Source organism: Saitoella complicata, assembly GCF_001661265.1.
Source record: "Saitoella complicata NRRL Y-17804 unplaced genomic scaffold SAICOscaffold_2, whole genome shotgun sequence".
Lineage (NCBI taxonomy): Eukaryota > Fungi > Ascomycota > Saitoellomycetes > Saitoellales > Saitoellaceae > Saitoella > Saitoella complicata.
Genome location: NW_017566993.1, coordinates 244,617 through 262,786, shown reverse-complemented (window position 1 = coordinate 262,786; position 18,170 = coordinate 244,617). Strand labels below are relative to the sequence as shown.

At 49.5% G+C, this 18,170-nt stretch overlaps 12 protein-coding genes across 12 annotated transcripts; 4 read left to right on the top strand and 8 right to left on the bottom strand.

The window, feature by feature from the left end:
• Window positions 1-109: 109 nt before the first annotated feature.
• Window positions 110-508, bottom strand: SAICODRAFT_28774 (uncharacterized protein). Its single transcript, XM_019167228.1, has one exon. It carries the CDS (start codon window positions 350-352, stop codon window positions 167-169), a length of 186 nt encoding a protein of 61 aa, XP_019026813.1. The 5' UTR covers window positions 353-508; the 3' UTR covers window positions 110-166.
• Window positions 509-3,776: 3,268 nt separating this feature from the next.
• Window positions 3,777-5,422, bottom strand: SAICODRAFT_16750 (Endonuclease/exonuclease/phosphatase; the record flags this gene model as incomplete). Its single annotated transcript, XM_019165694.1, has 3 exons — window positions 3,777-4,050; window positions 4,101-5,288; window positions 5,341-5,422. The coding sequence occupies 3 exons, from the start codon at window positions 5,420-5,422 to the stop codon at window positions 3,974-3,976; spliced, it is 1,347 nt and encodes a 448-aa protein (XP_019026812.1). The 3' UTR covers window positions 3,777-3,973.
• Window positions 5,423-5,760: 338 nt separating this feature from the next.
• On the bottom strand, window positions 5,761-7,283 carry SAICODRAFT_63695 (40S ribosomal protein S3aE; the record flags this gene model as incomplete). Its single annotated transcript, XM_019170010.1, has 3 exons — window positions 5,761-6,785; window positions 7,010-7,198; window positions 7,253-7,283. 3 exons carry the CDS (start codon window positions 7,281-7,283, stop codon window positions 5,761-5,763), a joined length of 1,245 nt encoding a protein of 414 aa, XP_019026811.1.
• Window positions 7,284-7,397: 114 nt separating this feature from the next.
• SAICODRAFT_75537 (uncharacterized protein) lies at window positions 7,398-8,522 on the bottom strand. Its single transcript, XM_019170986.1, has 3 exons — window positions 7,718-8,522; window positions 7,581-7,661; window positions 7,398-7,530 (listed from the first exon to the last, which is right to left on the bottom strand). The coding sequence occupies exons 1-3, from the start codon at window positions 8,436-8,438 to the stop codon at window positions 7,439-7,441; spliced, it is 894 nt and encodes a 297-aa protein (XP_019026810.1). The 5' UTR covers window positions 8,439-8,522; the 3' UTR covers window positions 7,398-7,438.
• A 121-nt stretch (window positions 8,523-8,643) lies between these two features.
• Window positions 8,644-9,077, top strand: SAICODRAFT_4927 (uncharacterized protein; the record flags this gene model as incomplete). Its single annotated transcript, XM_019168960.1, has 4 exons — window positions 8,644-8,682; window positions 8,774-8,788; window positions 8,841-8,980; window positions 9,035-9,077. 4 exons carry the CDS (start codon window positions 8,644-8,646, stop codon window positions 9,075-9,077), a joined length of 237 nt encoding a protein of 78 aa, XP_019026809.1.
• Window positions 9,078-9,752: 675 nt separating this feature from the next.
• On the top strand, window positions 9,753-10,437 carry SAICODRAFT_33078 (uncharacterized protein; the record flags this gene model as incomplete). The annotated part of the gene is made up of 2 exons (XM_019168258.1): window positions 9,753-10,314; window positions 10,373-10,437. The coding sequence occupies 2 exons, from the start codon at window positions 9,753-9,755 to the stop codon at window positions 10,435-10,437; spliced, it is 627 nt and encodes a 208-aa protein (XP_019026808.1).
• Window positions 10,438-10,595: 158 nt separating this feature from the next.
• On the bottom strand, window positions 10,596-11,178 carry SAICODRAFT_4925 (EF-hand; the record flags this gene model as incomplete). Its single annotated transcript, XM_019168958.1, has 2 exons — window positions 10,596-10,631; window positions 10,690-11,178. The coding sequence occupies 2 exons, from the start codon at window positions 11,176-11,178 to the stop codon at window positions 10,596-10,598; spliced, it is 525 nt and encodes a 174-aa protein (XP_019026807.1).
• A 273-nt stretch (window positions 11,179-11,451) lies between these two features.
• On the top strand, window positions 11,452-13,331 carry SAICODRAFT_4924 (uncharacterized protein; the record flags this gene model as incomplete). The annotated part of the gene is made up of 2 exons (XM_019168956.1): window positions 11,452-11,604; window positions 11,664-13,331. 2 exons carry the CDS (start codon window positions 11,452-11,454, stop codon window positions 13,329-13,331), a joined length of 1,821 nt encoding a protein of 606 aa, XP_019026806.1.
• A 2-nt stretch (window positions 13,332-13,333) lies between these two features.
• SAICODRAFT_28769 (Clavaminate synthase-like protein) lies at window positions 13,334-14,326 on the bottom strand. The gene is made up of 3 exons (XM_019167227.1): window positions 14,261-14,326; window positions 14,172-14,204; window positions 13,334-14,113 (listed from the first exon to the last, which is right to left on the bottom strand). The coding sequence occupies exons 1-3, from the start codon at window positions 14,299-14,301 to the stop codon at window positions 13,459-13,461; spliced, it is 729 nt and encodes a 242-aa protein (XP_019026805.1). The 5' UTR covers window positions 14,302-14,326; the 3' UTR covers window positions 13,334-13,458.
• Window positions 14,327-14,838: 512 nt separating this feature from the next.
• On the top strand, window positions 14,839-16,095 carry SAICODRAFT_28767 (alcohol dehydrogenase). Its single transcript, XM_019167226.1, has 2 exons — window positions 14,839-15,778; window positions 15,833-16,095. Exons 1-2 carry the CDS (start codon window positions 14,948-14,950, stop codon window positions 16,067-16,069), a joined length of 1,068 nt encoding a protein of 355 aa, XP_019026804.1. The 5' UTR covers window positions 14,839-14,947; the 3' UTR covers window positions 16,070-16,095.
• On the bottom strand, window positions 16,043-16,817 carry SAICODRAFT_28766 (uncharacterized protein; the record flags this gene model as incomplete). Its single annotated transcript, XM_019167225.1, has 1 exon — window positions 16,043-16,817. A coding segment is annotated over one exon (677 nt), but the record flags the coding sequence as incomplete, so codon positions are not given.
• Window positions 16,818-17,042: 225 nt separating this feature from the next.
• Window positions 17,043-17,995, bottom strand: SAICODRAFT_150118 (uncharacterized protein). The gene is made up of 5 exons (XM_019165540.1): window positions 17,846-17,995; window positions 17,460-17,794; window positions 17,348-17,406; window positions 17,201-17,286; window positions 17,043-17,145 (listed from the first exon to the last, which is right to left on the bottom strand). Exons 1-4 carry the CDS (start codon window positions 17,934-17,936, stop codon window positions 17,253-17,255), a joined length of 519 nt encoding a protein of 172 aa, XP_019026802.1. The 5' UTR covers window positions 17,937-17,995; the 3' UTR covers window positions 17,043-17,145; window positions 17,201-17,252.
• Between the last annotated feature and the right edge of the window lie 175 nt (window positions 17,996-18,170).

The following is an 18,170-nucleotide window of genomic DNA, read 5'->3' as shown; positions in this document are numbered from 1 at the left end:
ACTGCACACTGCACAGACGTGACGTTCATTGGTCCCATCTATCACAGGTCATCAATCTAGGCCCATTGACATTATTGAAACTTAAACAAGTCCTGAAAATTTCAGAAGCCCAACCTTGCCTCAATTCCCACTGTCAACGCACATATGCATACTATGACGCTTCCTCTCATCTCTTCTTTGTCCACTCAGCCGAAACAAGTTCATCGTCTTCATCATCATTGTCATCATCATCGTCAACGTGAAACTCTGGATCATCTTGGAAACTGCGATTGGACATGTATCGATTCAATGCTCCTGAAGTGCGCAAGGTCTTCTTTCCGGGCTGTTTCCTATCACGAACCTTCATTGCCATTGGGTCAGGGCGGGTTAGTAAATCCCGATGAATAGTCGTTTTACTGTTGCTGTCAACAAAGTGTGGGACTCACCCAAATAAGAGGAGACATCAAGCAAGAGTGTCGAGATTAAACATTATCATGTTAGCCTTTCAGCAACAGCGATCATGTGCCCAGTGTGGGTTGAGACGATACAAGCCATAGCATCGGGAGAACAGATGGGAGAGGACCAGGGAGGTGTAGGATTCGATGCTTTCGTCAGTCAGTCGTGAGACACCCAGGGAGATTGAGATGTTGAAGGTGGTGGGTTCCTGGTTGGTGCTGAGGACTTGGTGAAATTTGCCAGCGCATCAGCAGTGCTCACATGTCACTCTCGAGAGGCGCAGACCGAAGAACTGCTACCAAAGACCATTGATCCTTGTCGATCCATCAAAGACCCTCGACTCTTGATCCTCGAAGACCCTCCTCCCTCCAAAAACCTCAAAGACCCTCAAAGACCCATGAAATCTAGCCAACCTCACGATCCAAACCCGTCCAATAAGGTATTCGTGCACCATGAATTGGAATTCCACTCTACTTGAATACTTTCCCACTTTATTCATGTTTTTCGTACAGTTGAATGACATATTGGAGTGCCTTTGCTGAAAGTGGAATGTGTTATTCCATATTTGTGCAATCACGAATCAAGTATTCGTGACAGTCGAATTCGGGGGGCTCGTAGGGTAATGACAGCCAGCGCTGCGGACTTTGCCAAAAGGTGTACAAGGAGTACCGGTATTATTGAGCACAATCAGCTGTAGACGTAGCACCTCGCCGCTCGCGGCCAAGCTAATCTTAGTCGGATGTTGCTGGATGAAGCTGGTCGCCTGCGTTCATTGCATAAAGTCGATGTTGATTGTCGCTGTTGTGGGTGTGTGTGTCAAGAGTACTGTCGTGGAGCGGAGTCTACCAGTAGCTCATGTGAAGAGGACGGCATGGGAGGCATCACCACCCTATAGACCTGGCGCTCATGGAATTGGGTCCAATCGCCCATGCCACGGAATTTCCGGCATGTACTTCTGCAAGTCAACTCTGGAATTTTCATGAGCAGAAAGTCTCACCTTCCATAACATGAAATTTTCACTACTGGATTCCACAAACGCCAGGTTCGTAGGGCTTCCTTCCCATTGAGCTTGACCTACAAAGTGAAAGATCATGGATTAAACACGACTTCTCCTAGGGCAAGTATGTAATCCACCTCAAAATTGTAGATTAATCTGGCCATGGGATTACACATGGATTGTAAATTTCAACATGGATCATGCAGAATCATATCGTGGATTATCATGAATAGAATTGTGGATTAATCCACCATCCAAACTCATGGATTAAACAGGATTTTGAATTCCATGATCTTTTACGAATGTAGGTTTGTGCTAACGTTGATTAAAGAACCATGAGGATTGCTATCAGAGCTACATTAGTATAGTCATAATGGCGCATTTCGTACCTATGATCTCGATCTGTTCTCTGCTTGGCCTCATAATTGTCCCAAACTCTGCTCAAGAATTCCGGGCATCTGGCCTTGATTCTTATAGGAATCGTGGTTTGCAGGATTGAACGTGATATGTCGGAAGATTATGCTACCCACATCGTGTAATGAATTTACATTGTGCCTAATCTCATGGGCCACATTTTTGGAGGTTTGGGTCCCATTATCCATGATAATGTTACGCTTTACCCAAAGCACAAAAGTCATGCATTTTAGGGAGCAGATATTAAACACTATCCCAAGGTTTAGGGACTCAGCGCTCGTGGATTTTGCTCGTGTAAAATCAATGATGCGCTCACTATCGAACGAGAAGCCTGCGCTAACATCCTGAGTCACAGGGCCACTCTACGGTCGAGAGAATTCTGGATTACAAAGTCTCGCTTAATCGATGATTTTCGGGACTCAAACCATGAGTCTTTACCCCGTAATTCATGATTCTGTTCCATATAATCCGCAATCCTCCCTACGAAGTGTTCCGTTCCGTTTTCAAACAGCATGTCATAGTCTGTACACAGTCATGTAAACGGTCATATAACATACAGACCACCAAATCTGTAACCGAGGACCAGGTAGCATGTAAATGACAGAACAGCGATCATGTTAATTGGAGACCCAAACTCGTGGTAGCAGCTGCCGCTCACACCTTCCCTTGGTAGGGCTCAGCCGGGTATGTTCCTCATATACGTGTCAATCAGTAGTAGTAGTAGTAGCAGTAGTAGCAGGTAATAGTCGGGGAAGGTGTATGACGATGTACAAGTATGTAATACATAGGTGGGGCAGGCAAAGCTTAAGGGGGATGGGCTCAGTGCTGTACCGGGGGAGTTGTAGGAACGCGAGTTTCTGGGACCAATACCGTATCCCTTGCAATTTTGGAAGGGCACCAGACCCTGAAATTCGCAGCAGAGGGAGAGTGGGTGGGGTTGCATAGGGCGGAGTCATTTGGAACGACGTATACACGGAAGGCGAGACAGAATTTGTCAATCGGTATGTGCGGGCAGGCCGGGATGACATGTGGAATCGAGCAGGAGGCACTTATTAGACAATTGTTGTTGATGCACCCCGGTTGTGGAGGTCACAAGGGTGAACCGCGACTCATGAGAACGGGTCGTAGCCATGAAAACCGCAACTTTACCAGCGCTGTCGCTCGAGTTACACAAACAAAGACATTACACGAGCACAGATAGATTACACAAGGGAAAATCCACGAGCATGTGCTCGTGCAAAGAAATTACATGACGATTACACGACCGCTGACTCAGTAGGGCTGGCTAGTTGAAAGAATGCTGCTAGCCTGTCAATCGTCCAATTGATCTATGATTTCGTTGTACGTGATACACTTCACAATGTTCTGTACTCAGTCTGCAAATTACATGACAACGGTCGTCATGTAATTTGATTACAGGACTGATTACATCACCTCCCACGGGTACACAACCTGTAAACTTACGTGGTGTGTACATGCTGAGGTCATGTAGATAACATGAGCAAATCGTCCGTAGGGCCTATTCAGCATAATCCACAGTAAATTTCGGCTTAATCCATGATTCATCAGCATCATAAACCACGATTCTCACTTGTATTCGCGCGCACCAAGGAAAATTGGGCTTAATCCATGATTTTTGAGTTCATAGGGCATATCTCCTGCTATTATAGCTATTAGAATACTTTAAAAAACGACATGTTTTACCTGGTAATTTCGCTCTTGATTGTGTCCAATACTACTGCATAATTCCTCCCATGCGTTTTCGCATTTTTCCATGATTTATTGCTAGAGTGCTTTATTGGGATGTTCCTAATACAATTTTTTCCCTTGGTAGTATTGCTTTCTTGGCCTAATGATCATGAGTTTTTGCTCCATAAAATTCTATTTTGCAACAGCTTGCCTACGCACCTCTTGTATGAACGCACTGTATGTCTGTCTGTATGAGACTGCAGTAAGTTCTTCCCCGACCCGTAATATGGTTCGCAGATGACGTGTTCGGCTCCCGAGAGGTTGCCTGGCTGCGGCGCGGTTGCTGATGCCATCAGATATTCGCAGATTCGTCGCAAGCGTTTCACATTGTCCATATCTAACTACTGAAATATCTAGACTGTCTATGCTCTGTGCCTTCTATTCACTTGTGAGTGTGACCTGCGCCATGATGGCCAAATGATCGGACGGGTATAGACCTTCCCGTGGAAGCCCCTCTGAAAACGGTATTAGCGACACGCGGAACGATATTATGAGAACAACGTACCTGTAGGCATCTCATCTGGCGTCGGCAATCGAAGCAGCCCTCCGCAGCTGACGCCACGTGTGATATCGTTCGTTTTCGAAGGATCACCTCTGTCGAGAACGAACACGTAATCGAGATTTCCGCGGTAAACTCTGGCCCAGTTCGTGAAAGCAGGCTCACCATGCTGGTGGGCATTCTCAGCGTGCACACTGGTATACTTGGTAGCATACAGACTGATCAGACGTTCGGGGCATCTTTCTTCATGACGCTTTACAAGGTCACTGTAGGGAAGAAGCGTCATGTCCTCGAAAGAAGACTTGGTTGGCCCAGCTCCTTCTCCAACTTCATCATCAGCAGGAGTATCATCATCTTCAACGGCATCGTCGTCGTCTCCCCCTTCGTCCACATCCTGAGGTGCAAAAGGGTACTCGATACTCCTCTTCAAGACACACCGATCTTCCTCGTTAAGGTTGATAGGCCTGCAACTTGTGAGACAACGATAGTTTGGATCCGTTACATCAGTATTAAAGTCACCGGCAATAAAAACAGGACAAGCGTCCACAGCGAGGCCTGTCATCTCTTCCACCAATATGGAAGACTGGCGGACACGCTCATAGCTACCTTCCGGATGCCAGAACAGATGCGTTGTTGCAATCACGAAGAATTGTGCAGGCTGGGCACGACTTCGGAGTCGCAAGCCTAAACCAATATTTCCCGTATTTCTCAAAGGTCTCGGCTTCCCGTCCGAGGTATCATCCAGACTGAGCTCTTTACGCTCTTCCACATCAAAGCCCTTCCATGCAATACAACATCCGTGGGTCTTCTTCAAGCCGTGATGGAAAGCGGTTTCATAACCCAACCGCTTTAGCAAGGGTTCGTAGAAAGTAACGAACTTGTCCTTATCGACCTCTTGCATACAAAGAACAGAGGGCATATAATGTTCAATTTCGGCTTGCAGCATCTTTGATCGAAAACGCCATTTTAAAGCATCACCGTTCGTGGGGAATAATTTCCTTCTGATCAGGGTCTGCGCAAGGACGTTATACGTCATAATGGTGAAGGACAAGCCTTCTGGTGCAGTGCCGTTACCGAACGGAACTTTCAGTAATGGCCGCTTAACAAAACTCGTGTCGAAAGCTAGGTCGGTGTCTTCAATAGGATTCGCAGCCCTTTCAAGCGCCTTTGCTGCCTTCTTTGCTTCTCGCAAAGCTACAAAACCGCGTCAGTATTCACTTGCGCACAGGTATCAATGACCAAATACCTCGCATTTGTGCTATGTACTCCGGCGTCACGAAATCAGGCTTCTTTGCCTGATCGTTTGCTGCCGCTTTTGACTTTCCCATAGTTGCCAGATGCCTTGCTAAAGAAAAACACAGAAGAATGCCTCGCTGTCGAGGTATTGGTAAGAGAGTGGCGGCGGGTAGAATATTGAGAAAAAGATGGCTATGGAGTTGCGATGCTGAGCTTCTGGTTTATACCGAGGTCATGAGCGGGGTGTATGCTCAGCTGTGTATTTCCCGCAGAAGCGCGCGGCATTTTGCATACACAGGCAGCGACCGCGAGACGTTTGAACCTTTGGTATGGCTTATATGGAGGAGACAATTGCAAACAGACCTCGGGAGGTATGAGTTTTGAATCTGCACTAGATTTCACAACTATCTAAAACGTACACATCGTCCGCTTATTTGAAGACCTTACCGTCGGCGTAGGCCTTGCCCTCGTAGCTTCCCTCCCAAGCCCAGGCCTCCTCAAGGAACTTCTTCTGCTCAGCGTTGGAGGGGTCGATGGGGCTGAAGTCGTAGGACTCCCAGTCAGGGGCAACCTCGAAAGCGGGCTTGAAATCCTTGCCACGGACAAGGAAAGCACCAGTGATGACGGAGTTGTTGTTCTCTCCGTAGACACCGACGGATCCGAACAAGTATTTGCGGGAAGCCTCGAGACGGGCGAACAAACCACCAATAAGGTTGGAGGACATGAAAACCTGGGTCAACTCAGAGTTGTACTTGTAGTCGATCTTCCAGAGAGAGTAGTCGTTGGAGTCGTAGTTCTCCCAGAACCACTGGAGGGCAACGGGCGTGTCGTTGTTAGAGTACTGACGCTTCCACTCGTCGAGGGGGATGGACTTGGGAGCACCAAGGGCCTCGAGAGGGTGCTTGGCCTTAACCTCCTTAGGGGTGTCGTCCTCCTCCTCCTCCTTCTTGGCAGGCTTCTCCTCCTTCTTCTTGGGAGGGGCAGCCTCCTTCTTGGGCTTCTCCTCCTTCTTCTCCTTCTTAGGGGGGGTGTACTTGGTGACCTCCTGGGCAAGAACAGCCTCACCGGCAACAGCCTTGTACATCTCCTGGTTGACAACAGTAGTGTACCAGCGGGTCAAGGCAGGGTGCTGCTGGCGCCATGCAGCATCGAAGAAGAACTTGAAGCCAGGGGCGATGTGGCAAGCAAGGTAAAGGTCGGCAAGGGTGATGCGCTGACCGACGAGGAAAGTCCTGGTCTTCAAGTAGTTCTCAAGGTAGGCGGCGTAGTCGTTGGTCTTCTTCTCAGCGTCGTCAACGTTCTTCTTGTTGTAGGGAATGTATCCCAAGATGGGAACGAACCACTGGGCCAAAGAGCTCCAGAGATCGGTAGAAGCGAAGGACATCCACTGGAGGACGGAAGCGTAGTCGCTCTTGGTCTTACCGAGGAGGGCAGTCTTCTCGTTCTGGCTGGCGACTACAGCAACAACGGGTCAGCATATTTCGATCTCTTGAAAGGCACATCCACGGCCGGCATCAGTGGATCGAGCAGTCAATTCAGTCATGTTCAGAGTATATGCATTTCTCAACAGAAATCTTCAGACAGGGATAACTGTTTGATTAGGCAAAATCATCACTGTGATTTGAAGTGCTCGAACCCAAAGGCGCAGGCAGTCATATGCTACAGAATGGGTAACGTACGGTAGACAGTAATAGCGAAAGTCTCGGTCAACTTGTAGCCGTCAGCACCCTCGAAAGAAGGGATCTTGGCGAGAGGGAACTTGGACTTGAACTCGGCAGAGACACCCTGGATGGGCATGGTGGGGACAACCTCAAGCTCCAAGCCGTTGGCCTTGGCCACAGCCTCGGCCGCGATGGTCCTGGTGTTTCCTGAAGACAGGCCATGTCAGTAATGGCAGCGAAAGAAGGCGAATTGATCCGTACCAGGGTAGGAGTAAAGCTTTCCGAAAGACATTGCTGTTGGTATTCCTGCTGGGACTTCAAAGCTCTCGTGCGCTCGAGGTAGAAAAATGTGATGCACCACAAGCAGCCAGCGCACAAGGGTGGCACACATACAAAACATACAGATGGAGAAAGACGCTTTTTATTATCTTCAAATACAATTCTAGATCAACGCTTGACCCAGGTTGGCATCTTTCTGGCCTTCTTGTGACCGGGCTTCTTCCTCTCCACCACTCTCGGGTCACGGGTAACCAATCCAGCTGTAGCTCACGTAAGTATCCGCAACAAAATACGAGATCGCTTGACATACCCTTTCGTAGCACAGGTTTCAACTCGATATCATGGATCATCAGCGCACGAGAGACCCCCAGCTGGATAGCCTCAGCTTGTCCTGTGCAAGCGGGTCAGTAAAGGTCCATTCGTCATAGTTTGGAACTGCATGTATACCCGTTGTACCACCACCCTTAACCACAGCCCAGACATTGTAGTGGGGCAATCGGTTCGTTACCATCAGAGGAAAAACCACGCTTTCCCGATCCGCTTGTTTGACAAACATATCTGCCAGTGGCTTGCCGTTCACCATGATGTTACCTTCCCCCTCCACCACCCATACTTTGGCGACAGCTTCCTTGCGTTTTCCGAGAGCATAAGCCCTTCCATATTCATCCACAGTACGCTCCTTCTTCTCAACAACCGTCTTGGTGACCTCCTCACGCTTGTACCACGCAAGAACAGCCTTGATTTCGTCGGTCATGTAATCAGGTTTGATGGCGTGCAACCTGTTCAAGACGAGAATCGCCCTGCGAAACTCAACAGGTTTGATTCGGTAGTCTCCAAGAAGTGATTTGAACTGATCCAATTTCGTCCATAGCACGGCTGGGATCTCACCTGCCGGAAGAGTAGGTAAATTCTCGTACTTCCGGAGGATATTCTCGAGGTGGATCAGTGTGTCGTTGTATTTGCTCTTGGTGGTAAAGTATGAGGGCGACTCGGGAACGAAGCTGAAGGCCGGAACCAGGTTTTCCTCTTCTCGTCGGGCTTGAGACGAGTTACCGGCAGCAGTCCAGGCGTGACGGCAAGCTGCAACGGGTTTGGCGGCGCTGCAAGCAGCACCAGCGCCGGCTTGCAAGGCGCGACGGACAGTCAAGGCCGAGCGGACGAGGGTCATGATGGTCAAGGGCAAACAAACGGTCTTGCAACTCCCAGCTGGAGGTTAAGAAATCAACTGGTCGAGCTGGAGGTTAAGAACGAGTTTCTTGGTTTTCATGCAATGCCCAGGAACGCCGGACGAAAGTCGTCGACGTCGCCAGCTGCCTGAGCATTCATCCAGCATTCATCCAGCATTCATCCCCTCTATACAACAATCAATTACAATGGGCGGCGGTTCTGAATACGTTATTGCTGGACGCAAGGTCAGTCGAAGCCTCTACCCGCGGTCGCTGCCTGTTGCCGGCCTTGCCTGCTTCCATTGATTGATCCTTGGCTAACACGTTATCTGAACAGGTCGGATCTCACTGGGTACATCCTCCTTGTCCGGAACTTTCAGAGGAAATCAATTAACGATCTTCAGTTGTCTATGGCTACTCTCGGTGTCTTCTTCGGTGGTATCGTCTTTGCTACTTCTGGCGGGTCTAAGGAGCAGCCCCAGGCTTTGGCCTCCAAGATCCCTGCCATCACTGCCGACAGCTCAGACGAGGAGAACTTCATCAAGTGAGTCGTTGCCAACCTTGTCCGCATTTGCGATCGCTAAGATGTTTCCGGCAGGCAATTCCTGAAAGAAGCTGAGGACGCTGAGAAGAAGCACTAAGCTATGCATGACGCGTGAAAACTGAGAGGACGTGTAAGATGACGGAGATATAATATGTGAAATATACGGTCTTTACACAATCACCCACTGTCATTGGCATATGTTTGGACATTGCTCTCCTATCTTCGACTGGCAGGGTACGACGAAATCTACATCTACACCCTGTTCAGTGCTTCCTAAGGATCATCGTTCAGATGTCGGTAATCCGTCCAGGCGCCTTCATGTTGATGGCCATACGAGAGCAAGTGGGTCGATCACCTTAATACTCATGGACGTAAAAGTGGCGTTGTTGGTTTAACCTCCACTTTCAGTAGTGACTCTTGCTCCTTTGAATGTTCCAGAGTAAAGATCTTGGTTAAAACGTACAAAGGGTCAAGCTGTCAGCGAGCGATGCGTGCTCGTGTTCCCGCGCGCGGCCGCGAGCTCGAGCTCGTTCCACCAACTCAAGTGCTGTTGCAACGGTCCGCCCTTAAGCTTGGTACGTACCAGGTAGGCATGTAGATACAGGTACTGGATTAAAGACAAGCATACATATACTCAGCTCCGGTGGCATCGTCCAGCACGTCTGGGTTTGCGGCTCACCAGCAAATGGCCATGTCGAATCCAGACGACGACGATCATAGTCGCGACAAGCCTTCGCCTGCACAACAGGTCTCTGACTCATTTGGTGCGCAAATGACTTCTAGTGGACCTCCGCAGGATGCTTATGATCAACCCCAAAACAATACATCCCACGCTGTGCAAACTTTCCCACAACAGCAGCAACCTACAGAAACCGCACCGCTTAATCAGGAATGGACAATGCAGCAGTTTGAGGAAGACGGAAGCGGCAGTTTTGACCACCAACTTCATGATGCATTTGCTCGATTTCAGGCGTCTATGCGTGCATGTCAGATCGCCATTGCTGACGGACGGTGCTCAGACGCCAGCTCGATACTCTACCATGTCACCGAATGGGTCGTCCAAAATGCAGAACGGCTTGGACTGACCACAGATGATGCCGAGCTATATGATCAACGTTTTTCGTTCTGGCGCGATTTGAACGACAATTGGTCCAATCTTTTCCACCGGAATGTCGGGTTGCTCTCCGACAACCACGCTCCAGTGGGCACGCAAAGGCTGAACGAAATGCAGCTCGGAAACTTGGGACAACATATCATCCGCTGGTCTGATATACTTGAAAGATTTGGACTTGTGGATTATGATCTCGGGCTGCAGGAAGACAGGTGCTTGAAAGGTACATGACCACACATACCACGACGGAAAACTTTTGGAAAGCTAACATATCTTTACAGCAATTGAGGCGTGTTTCGACCAATGGAGAGCATACTGGGCACACTTGGGTGTGGTGACTGATTGAACGTACCCGTACATAATGCGTAGCCTTTTAACGTAATTCTCGTCTTTCCTAACTCCAAACAGCGAAAGCGTGCTGAAAGTATCTGCCATGGAGAACGGCAAGTCCGGGTATCATGTAACACCGCTGAAACAACAAGTAATCGTACATAAATCCGCTGCTCAGAAAGAATCGAGAGTCATGGAATGAGCCACGTCCTGCGATGACACAAGTCAGCACTACATCAAAGCCAAGTTCAGGGAAGTAACGACAAACCGTATTTTCCACCATCTGAGCAAACTCCTCAAAGCTGATCCGACCGTCCTTGTCTTTGTCTGCCTCCATGATTGTTTTGTCCACGATTTGCTGAAGTTGATTATCCTTCAAATTCGCTCCAACCATCATCTTCAACACGACAAATAACTCCCCATTAGAGATATATCCGTCTCGGTCAATATCATACACCTTGAAAGCGAACCGCAGTTTCTCCTCTTTGTTCCCCTTTGACGAGAATGCGCTGAGTCCCAGGATGAATTCTCTGAAGTCGACATCGCCTCCTCCATCTTTATCCAAGATGGCAATCAACCGATGAGCTAAGGGATTGTTGGCTATTTGAGGTATAGAAAGGAACTCGTCACGCGAAATGGAGCCCGAGTTGTCGCGGTCCAGCTTCATGAAGCGCTTCCGCAGACGCTCGACTTCCAGCGGTGTGAAGTTGGATTGTGCGACGATGGATTCCAGGAGGTGCGAGTTTGTCTGACCCATGGTTGCTGTTTGTTTCTGTCGTCCTTCCTCTATTCTCCTTATCACCACCTACGCACCACCCATGCACGATCCGCAGTAGCACCGGAAAACTTCAACGTCGCCAAAACGAAAGAGCCAAACAGCAGTCAGCAGTCACCCCAGGACCAGTCCGTCACAGTCCATCGCGTCGCATTTCGTAATTGAGTATGTTGCTCTGAACAATTCAGCCTTTTTCACGCGTTTCTGTCGACATTTTTCACCTCACACGGGTGACGACCAACGCGCCTCGTAAACATGGCAAAGGACAGGGGCTTCCGCAACAGGAAGATCAGTATCAAGCAGCATCTGCCTGTTCTTCGCGCCAGTGAACTCCCTGATCTGGATGAGGAGGCATCAACGCGTAATGTTCCGCTTGTTGAAACCGGTGTTGACAAGGAGGAGGAAGAGGTGAGAAACACTCTATCGATAACCAGCCTTCAGTTGTTCTAACCATCATTGTTTACTAGGAGCACCATCTGCAAGCTGCTATTTCCGCACATCAGGCCGCAGTGGTAGGGGCTGGTGTCAAGCAAATCTACATCCCTACGCCTGATGCGTCAAAAACTGTCTCCGACTATGACAAACTCTATCGTGCAAAGTACTCGGAACCATCTACCTACATCCGCTTCTCCTCTACCGTAGAGGACTGCTGTGGATGTCTCTATAACATGGATGAAGAGGATGAGGAGTGGTTGACTAACCTGAACTCCGAGAAGAAGATTGCAAATGAGCAATGCTCCGAGGATGCCTTTGAACTTGTCATGGAACAGTTCGAGAATGCTACCAATGAACGCCAACCATATCTTGCCATGGATGTCTCTCAGATCGCTTCGTATAATGACTTGGAGCCTACGTTCGATGATACATCAGCCGCGCCTTACAAGCACTTTGCCAAGTTTATTTACGAGCACTGGAAGAGACGGCGAGTTGCTTCTGGTGGGAAGCCAATTCAGCCCGTACTTCGCTTTGAGGAAAACGACAAGGATGAGGGCGACCCCTATGTCTGCTTCCGTCGTAGGGAAGTGCGTCAAGTGCGCAAAACGCGTCGCACCGATGCCCAAAGCACAGAGAAACTACGGAAGCTGCGCCTTGAGATGGAGCAAGCGCGCAATCTCGTCGGTATGGTTGCACGGCGCGAACGGCTTCGAAGGGAATCGCTACTACTGGAGCAAGCAGTCTTCAATCAGCGCTGCAAGGTGAAGGATGTGAAGAGAAAGCTTGGTATCAAAGGTGATGACGAAGATCTTATTTCGCATAAGAAGAAGAAGGTACAGCAAGAAGCTACTGCGCCGACCATTCGTATTCCTGTCGCAAAGACATCTACTCCGACGGCCACAACTACTACGAAGAGTGCTGACGCCGATGCTCTAACTACCCTGGACGAAGTGGCTCGGGAAAGAATGCTTGCAGCGAGGGCTATTATCGAAGAAAAATTGGTCAAGCGCAGAGCGGCTAATATCGGTTGGGAGGACGTGTCGGACGATCCGTACTTCCCGCTCCCAAAGCCCTATCCGTTGTCTTTCTTTCGAGCCGTCGCTTCCTCTTACTATCAATCGGGAACGGGAGAATACAATCATACGTTCGGTGACTCACAATCGCAACGTCGGAGGCCAGCATTTCGTCAGCGCTGCGGAAGGGGTGGTCGCGTCTGGCTGGATCGCCGAGGACTTCGTGCTTCTCGCGATCATGTTGGTGGTAACCGGTGGAAATACGACCAGGAGGACAGCGATCAGGACGATGAGACCGTCCTCGAGATTGACGACATGTGCGATGGTTCACTTCGTTTCCGGTCATGCCTCTTGTCGGAACCCGACCAGCGCAACCTCATAAATCATCCTGTAACTGATTTTCAGTTATATGCGCAGCAACAAGGAACTCCGCAACACAGACATCCTGCTCAACTTCTACCTTCAGGTAGTATTCCTCGGGGAACTCCGACGCCAACTCCGTCTCATATTGCACTGCCTCAGATACCAACGCCCGCTTCTCTATCCGTGGTCCAACAACCTGCACCGATACATTCTGTACCCATGCCGGTACCTGTTCCGGCAGCAGCGGCAGCAGCGGCAGCAGTACCTGTCCCTGTCCCGCAGCCAGTACCTCAACCTATCAAGCGAGAAGCCTCGGCAGCTTGAGCGGGTCTGAGAGATCATGACTTCTATTCTTCATTCTTTAATTATGCGGGAATACGATGATAAATGACGGTTGTTACGATAGTGTAGGGTAGGATAGGCGCATTGTTGGAAGCTATACCCCGATTAACTATGCAATGTCCAATATTATGTTGCGAGTATGCGCATTGTTTTTATATTCTGCCCAGTCCTTCATCAATTTGGTAACACGACCATCCTCCCATTCACGCGATGGCCGGTGTTGTTCCGTGATAATCCACTTGTCGCTGATATACCCTTCGGTCGCATGTTGTAGTCTGTTCATGTGATATCTTACCATCGTCCAAAACTCCTGCCACGCCATCCCCCAATTTGCCCGGGTCATGTTTTGCACGAGGTCATAGAATTCATCGGATGGCACGACATCTCGCAGATCATCAATTGCTGCTTCACCTGCAGCAACCTGTTCGACCAAAGCATGGTACATGATTGTTATGTTTGTCGCGTTACACCAGTTGTGATTCACGCTCAAACAGGTGGTGATATTCCTGACAGAGTGAAACCAGCCTGACGGCACGAATATCGTTTCTCCAGAATTCTGTTCCACAACAACAGCGGCTGCCCGCATTTGCGCTAAAGCTGGATGGTTTGCCACGGACAAACAGGGATCAAAGATATCTGCCGGCATTTCTCCGTTGAAGTTTTCAAGGGCCTCCTTGAATTGTGGAGGGATGAACACCCACCTTTTCGTACCGGTAATACTGGCGCTCCAACTATAGGAGAGATAGACATCATGATGGAGCGGGCTAATGGGCATCAATAGAGTATTAGCAGCGCGACTTCTTCATCGGAGGGAAAACCTACGTGTACGTATTTGGACCACCAAGGTACACGAATCTTCAGCAAAGTATATTTAGCTTGTGAACCTCAGCATTGCTCGGGAACGTGCTCACCGATAATCGTCCGTTCTGCGATTGACTGCTTGTTCATTCATCCAGTCATCCTGAAATATGTCTGGGGTTGCGTACAACTCGTCCTCTGGGTTTTCTTGCACGCAATGCCAATCTTTGAGGTAAATCCGTCTTTCCTCATTGCAGCTGGGAGCGTCTTCATTTTCCCTCAGATGTTCCACAAATTCTTTAAGGGTCATCTCGCTCCTGTCCTGACAGTCCCGCGTCTGCACGACGACCGGAACCTGAGAATCGCCATACTTTGCAATGAGGTAGTCATAATCGATCGTACCATCCTGAGCGAGCCATGCTTTCATGATCTGCCAATCTCGACAAAGACCCTTGATGATTACAGGCCTCCCGGGGAGGAGGTAATCATGAAGAAAAACGCTATACTCCGGCGGATGATCGAGGACATCGATAGACATCTCCTACAGCTGCTTACGATACTGTATGCCACCTACAGATGCCTATGATGGAGGACCAACACCGAGCAGTTTGACGTGCCGGTCACCCGCCTCAGCCACAGCCCCCGCTCCCTCCCCCTCCCCTCCCCTCCCCGCGGCCGGCCCTCGAGTCATGGGGTTGTCAAGTGCTCTCCACCAGTGCCGTGAGCGGATAATTGGATCCGCCAAGTCTTTATAAACCCGACCAACTGCTGGACATAGTCAGATCAAACAATATACGCAAATGTCGTCCGGTACCATGAAGGCTGTCATATTCAAGGGGGTCGGCAAGGTCGCGGTTGAGGATCGCCCAATCCCTACGATCCAGGACCCCAAGGATATCATCGTCAAGGTTAGCATGACTGCGCTTTGCGGTAGTGAGTTGCATGTCTACCGCGGTCACCAGAAGTCAGCTACAGATTTCATCATGGGTCACGAGTTCACCGGAGTTGTACATGAGCTCGGAGACGACGTGAAGACAGTAAAGAAAGGTGACCTTGTTGTCACACCTTTCACGGTGAGTTGCGGGGAATGTTTTTACTGCAAGCGCGGTTTCACGTCTCGCTGCGAGAAGAGTCTTCTCTTTGGGACACCTACTCTTGACGGTGGTCAAGCCGAATACGTCCGCATCCCTTTGGCCGATGCCTCAGTAATCAAAGCACCCGAGGATGTTGACCCAACCGTTCTAAACCTCATGGCCGATATCTTTCCAACCGGTTATTTCGCGGCGAGTAGAGTCCTCAAAGACCTGCCTGAGGAGGAACGCAAAACTTCCGTCAACGTTGTTATCGGCTGCGGTCCCGTGGGAATCTGTGCGATTATCGCAGCTCGCGAAATGGTCGAGACTATTTACGCCATTGATTCGGTACCCGAACGACTCGCTGAGGCTAAAGCGCATGGAGCTATACCCATCAATTTGAATGACAACCCTAAAGATGTGATCTTGAAAGCCACAAATGGGCGCGGTGCCGATAACGTCCTTGAAATTGTTGGTCACGCAGACGCTCTTCAACTTGGGTTCGATTTGTTGAGGCCTTGGGGCCGCATCTCCTCCGTGGGAGTCCACAATGAGAATGTGCGTATCACCCGGAGATCTGAGTCGGCAAAAGGTTACTGACAAAGTGCGTAGATTCCCTTTACCGGAAACCAAGCGTACGGCAAAAACTTGACTATTTCCTTCGGGAGATGTCCAGTAAGAGCGATTTTCGAAGAATCACTTCAAGTCCTTCGCCGTAATTCCAAGGCTTTGTCGACCTTCGTTGACACAGTTATGCCATTATCCAAGGCTGTAGAGGGTTACGAACAATTTGACCAGCGGAAGGTGCGCAAGGTTGTATTTTATCCAGACACCACTTCGGCGGAGTGAGCGATTTTTTATTTATACCTGAATATATCCTAACACGAGAAACGCCGTCCATGCATGCATGAATGCATTCTTTATTGAAGTAGATCGAGTGCATCAAGAATATTTCCTTTACGGCCAGATTGCGTGTTGCGTTCTTCCTCGTCAGCACGCCGACTCTTCCTTTGGCCTTCGGATATAATTTTCGAGACAAAATCAGTTTCGTAACCAAATGCCTGCATCTCTTCCAACGCAACTGTCGCTCGACCGTCGTTATAAATAACGCACTTTCTGATCAATTCGGTGTATATCTCTTGAGAAGGTTTGAAACCTGCAGCTTTCATCTCCTCCAAGTATACGAAAGCCTCTTCGTAATCCGAACCGGCCCAGAGAGAAGTACCGATGATATGCGTGAAAGTGGCAGCCGTAGGTGCGACATTGTTGGAGGCCATGTCCTTCGCTATATACAAGCTCAAATTCTTATTGCTGTCTGCTGCGCAAGCGGCCAGCAACATGTCGTACGTGTCGCTGTCGGGCTTCAGTTTGAATTGAGACATATCTTGGAGGGTCGAGACAGCTCGTTCCAAATCATTGAGACGGATGCATGCCTTAATAACTGCGCTGACAGCAACCAAGTCCACAGTCTTGTGTTCCTTTTGAAGATCCTGGAGGGTGAAAAATGCTCGGTCAACAGTCTCAATGTCCTTTGAGATGTAGGATACCAGTGGGAACGCTGTTTTCAGGGTAGGTGTAACGCCAGCTTGACGCATAATCGGCAAGACCATAAACGCGTTTTTGGCATCGCCCGCACCAATATATGCCTCCAGCAAAGAAGCAAACATGGGCTCGCTGAACGGAGCGTTGCTTGCTACCGCGCGAAGAATCTCGGTGGCAAAATCGGGCTTTCCATGTCGTCCAGCAGCAAGGAGTATACGCAAAGCCAGCCCTTCCGAGAACCACTTCACGTTTCCCAACTCAGCATTTAACTCTTTGAAAGCCGGCCACACCACCAACAATCCTTCAATATCACAGGTGTCTGCAAATAACGACAATGCCCTTCGAACAAGGTGCTGCGGGTATCGAACACCAGGTTCTTGCGTCTGCATGTCCGCCATGAGCTTCCGCACAACACTCGGTTCTCGGATACTTATGAACTCATGGAGAAGCAAGTGGATGATTGCAGGTGTAATGGATCCTCTGCGGGCTTTCAAAGAATCATACAGCTCAATCGCTCTCTCATACTGGTGGGAATTCAGTCTCAGTCGGAACATATGCCAGTACGAATCTGGCGCAACCCAGTACCTTGACATAGCTTCAAGCACCTTTTCTTGTCCAACACTATCTCCAGCATCGGCGGTTATCTAAGATAGCAATCAGCACACCTTCTCGAACGGGGAGGAAGAAATTAACCCACCTCCAACAGCCAATTCCAAGTCTCTCGGTCTAGGGGACAGCCACTCTGCTCCATCTCTTGCATGAGGGCAACTGCTTCTTCGGAGAAGCGACCATCGGAACCTGCCGACATTGCACACAGGATAGAATTGTAGACCTGCGTGTCGGCTTTCTCGCCAGCCGCAGCCATCTCCTTTGCCATTGTAAAGACCTTAGCGTACTGTCCGGCATGGGCAGCTTTGACGATGAACTTCTTCAAGTCCTGCCGCGAATCCAAGGGCGGGACCAAGGAAGCCGAATCTGAAGAGCTTTCGGATGATTGCGGTGATGCAGTCGCGAAGCATCTGTGTTCGGCAGCTGCGAACTGAAATTAATACCGGATTTGAACACAAGGTGGGTGAACCATACCTGCGGAAGAGCGGACAGCAAAGGGGCGAGCACGAACAGGGGCCTGTGATCTAAGGCATCGGACAGCAACCCTCGACAGACGCCCGGTCATTGTAGAAACTGTGCTGTTCACCGTCGTAGATGCTCGAGAAGACTTCTCGAGATGTGTTGACAATATTGGCCGGGTATGCGAAAGTCAGGGTCAAGTCACGTGTTGCACGTCTACACAGTGGGATTTGCTTTATACGCTGCAAAAACAAAAGAAAAGATTACAAACGACACCCAACAGCTCCCAGCAAGTCTCATTTTGCAGCTGATCCTAGGCCGAACTTTAAGCACGTCGGAC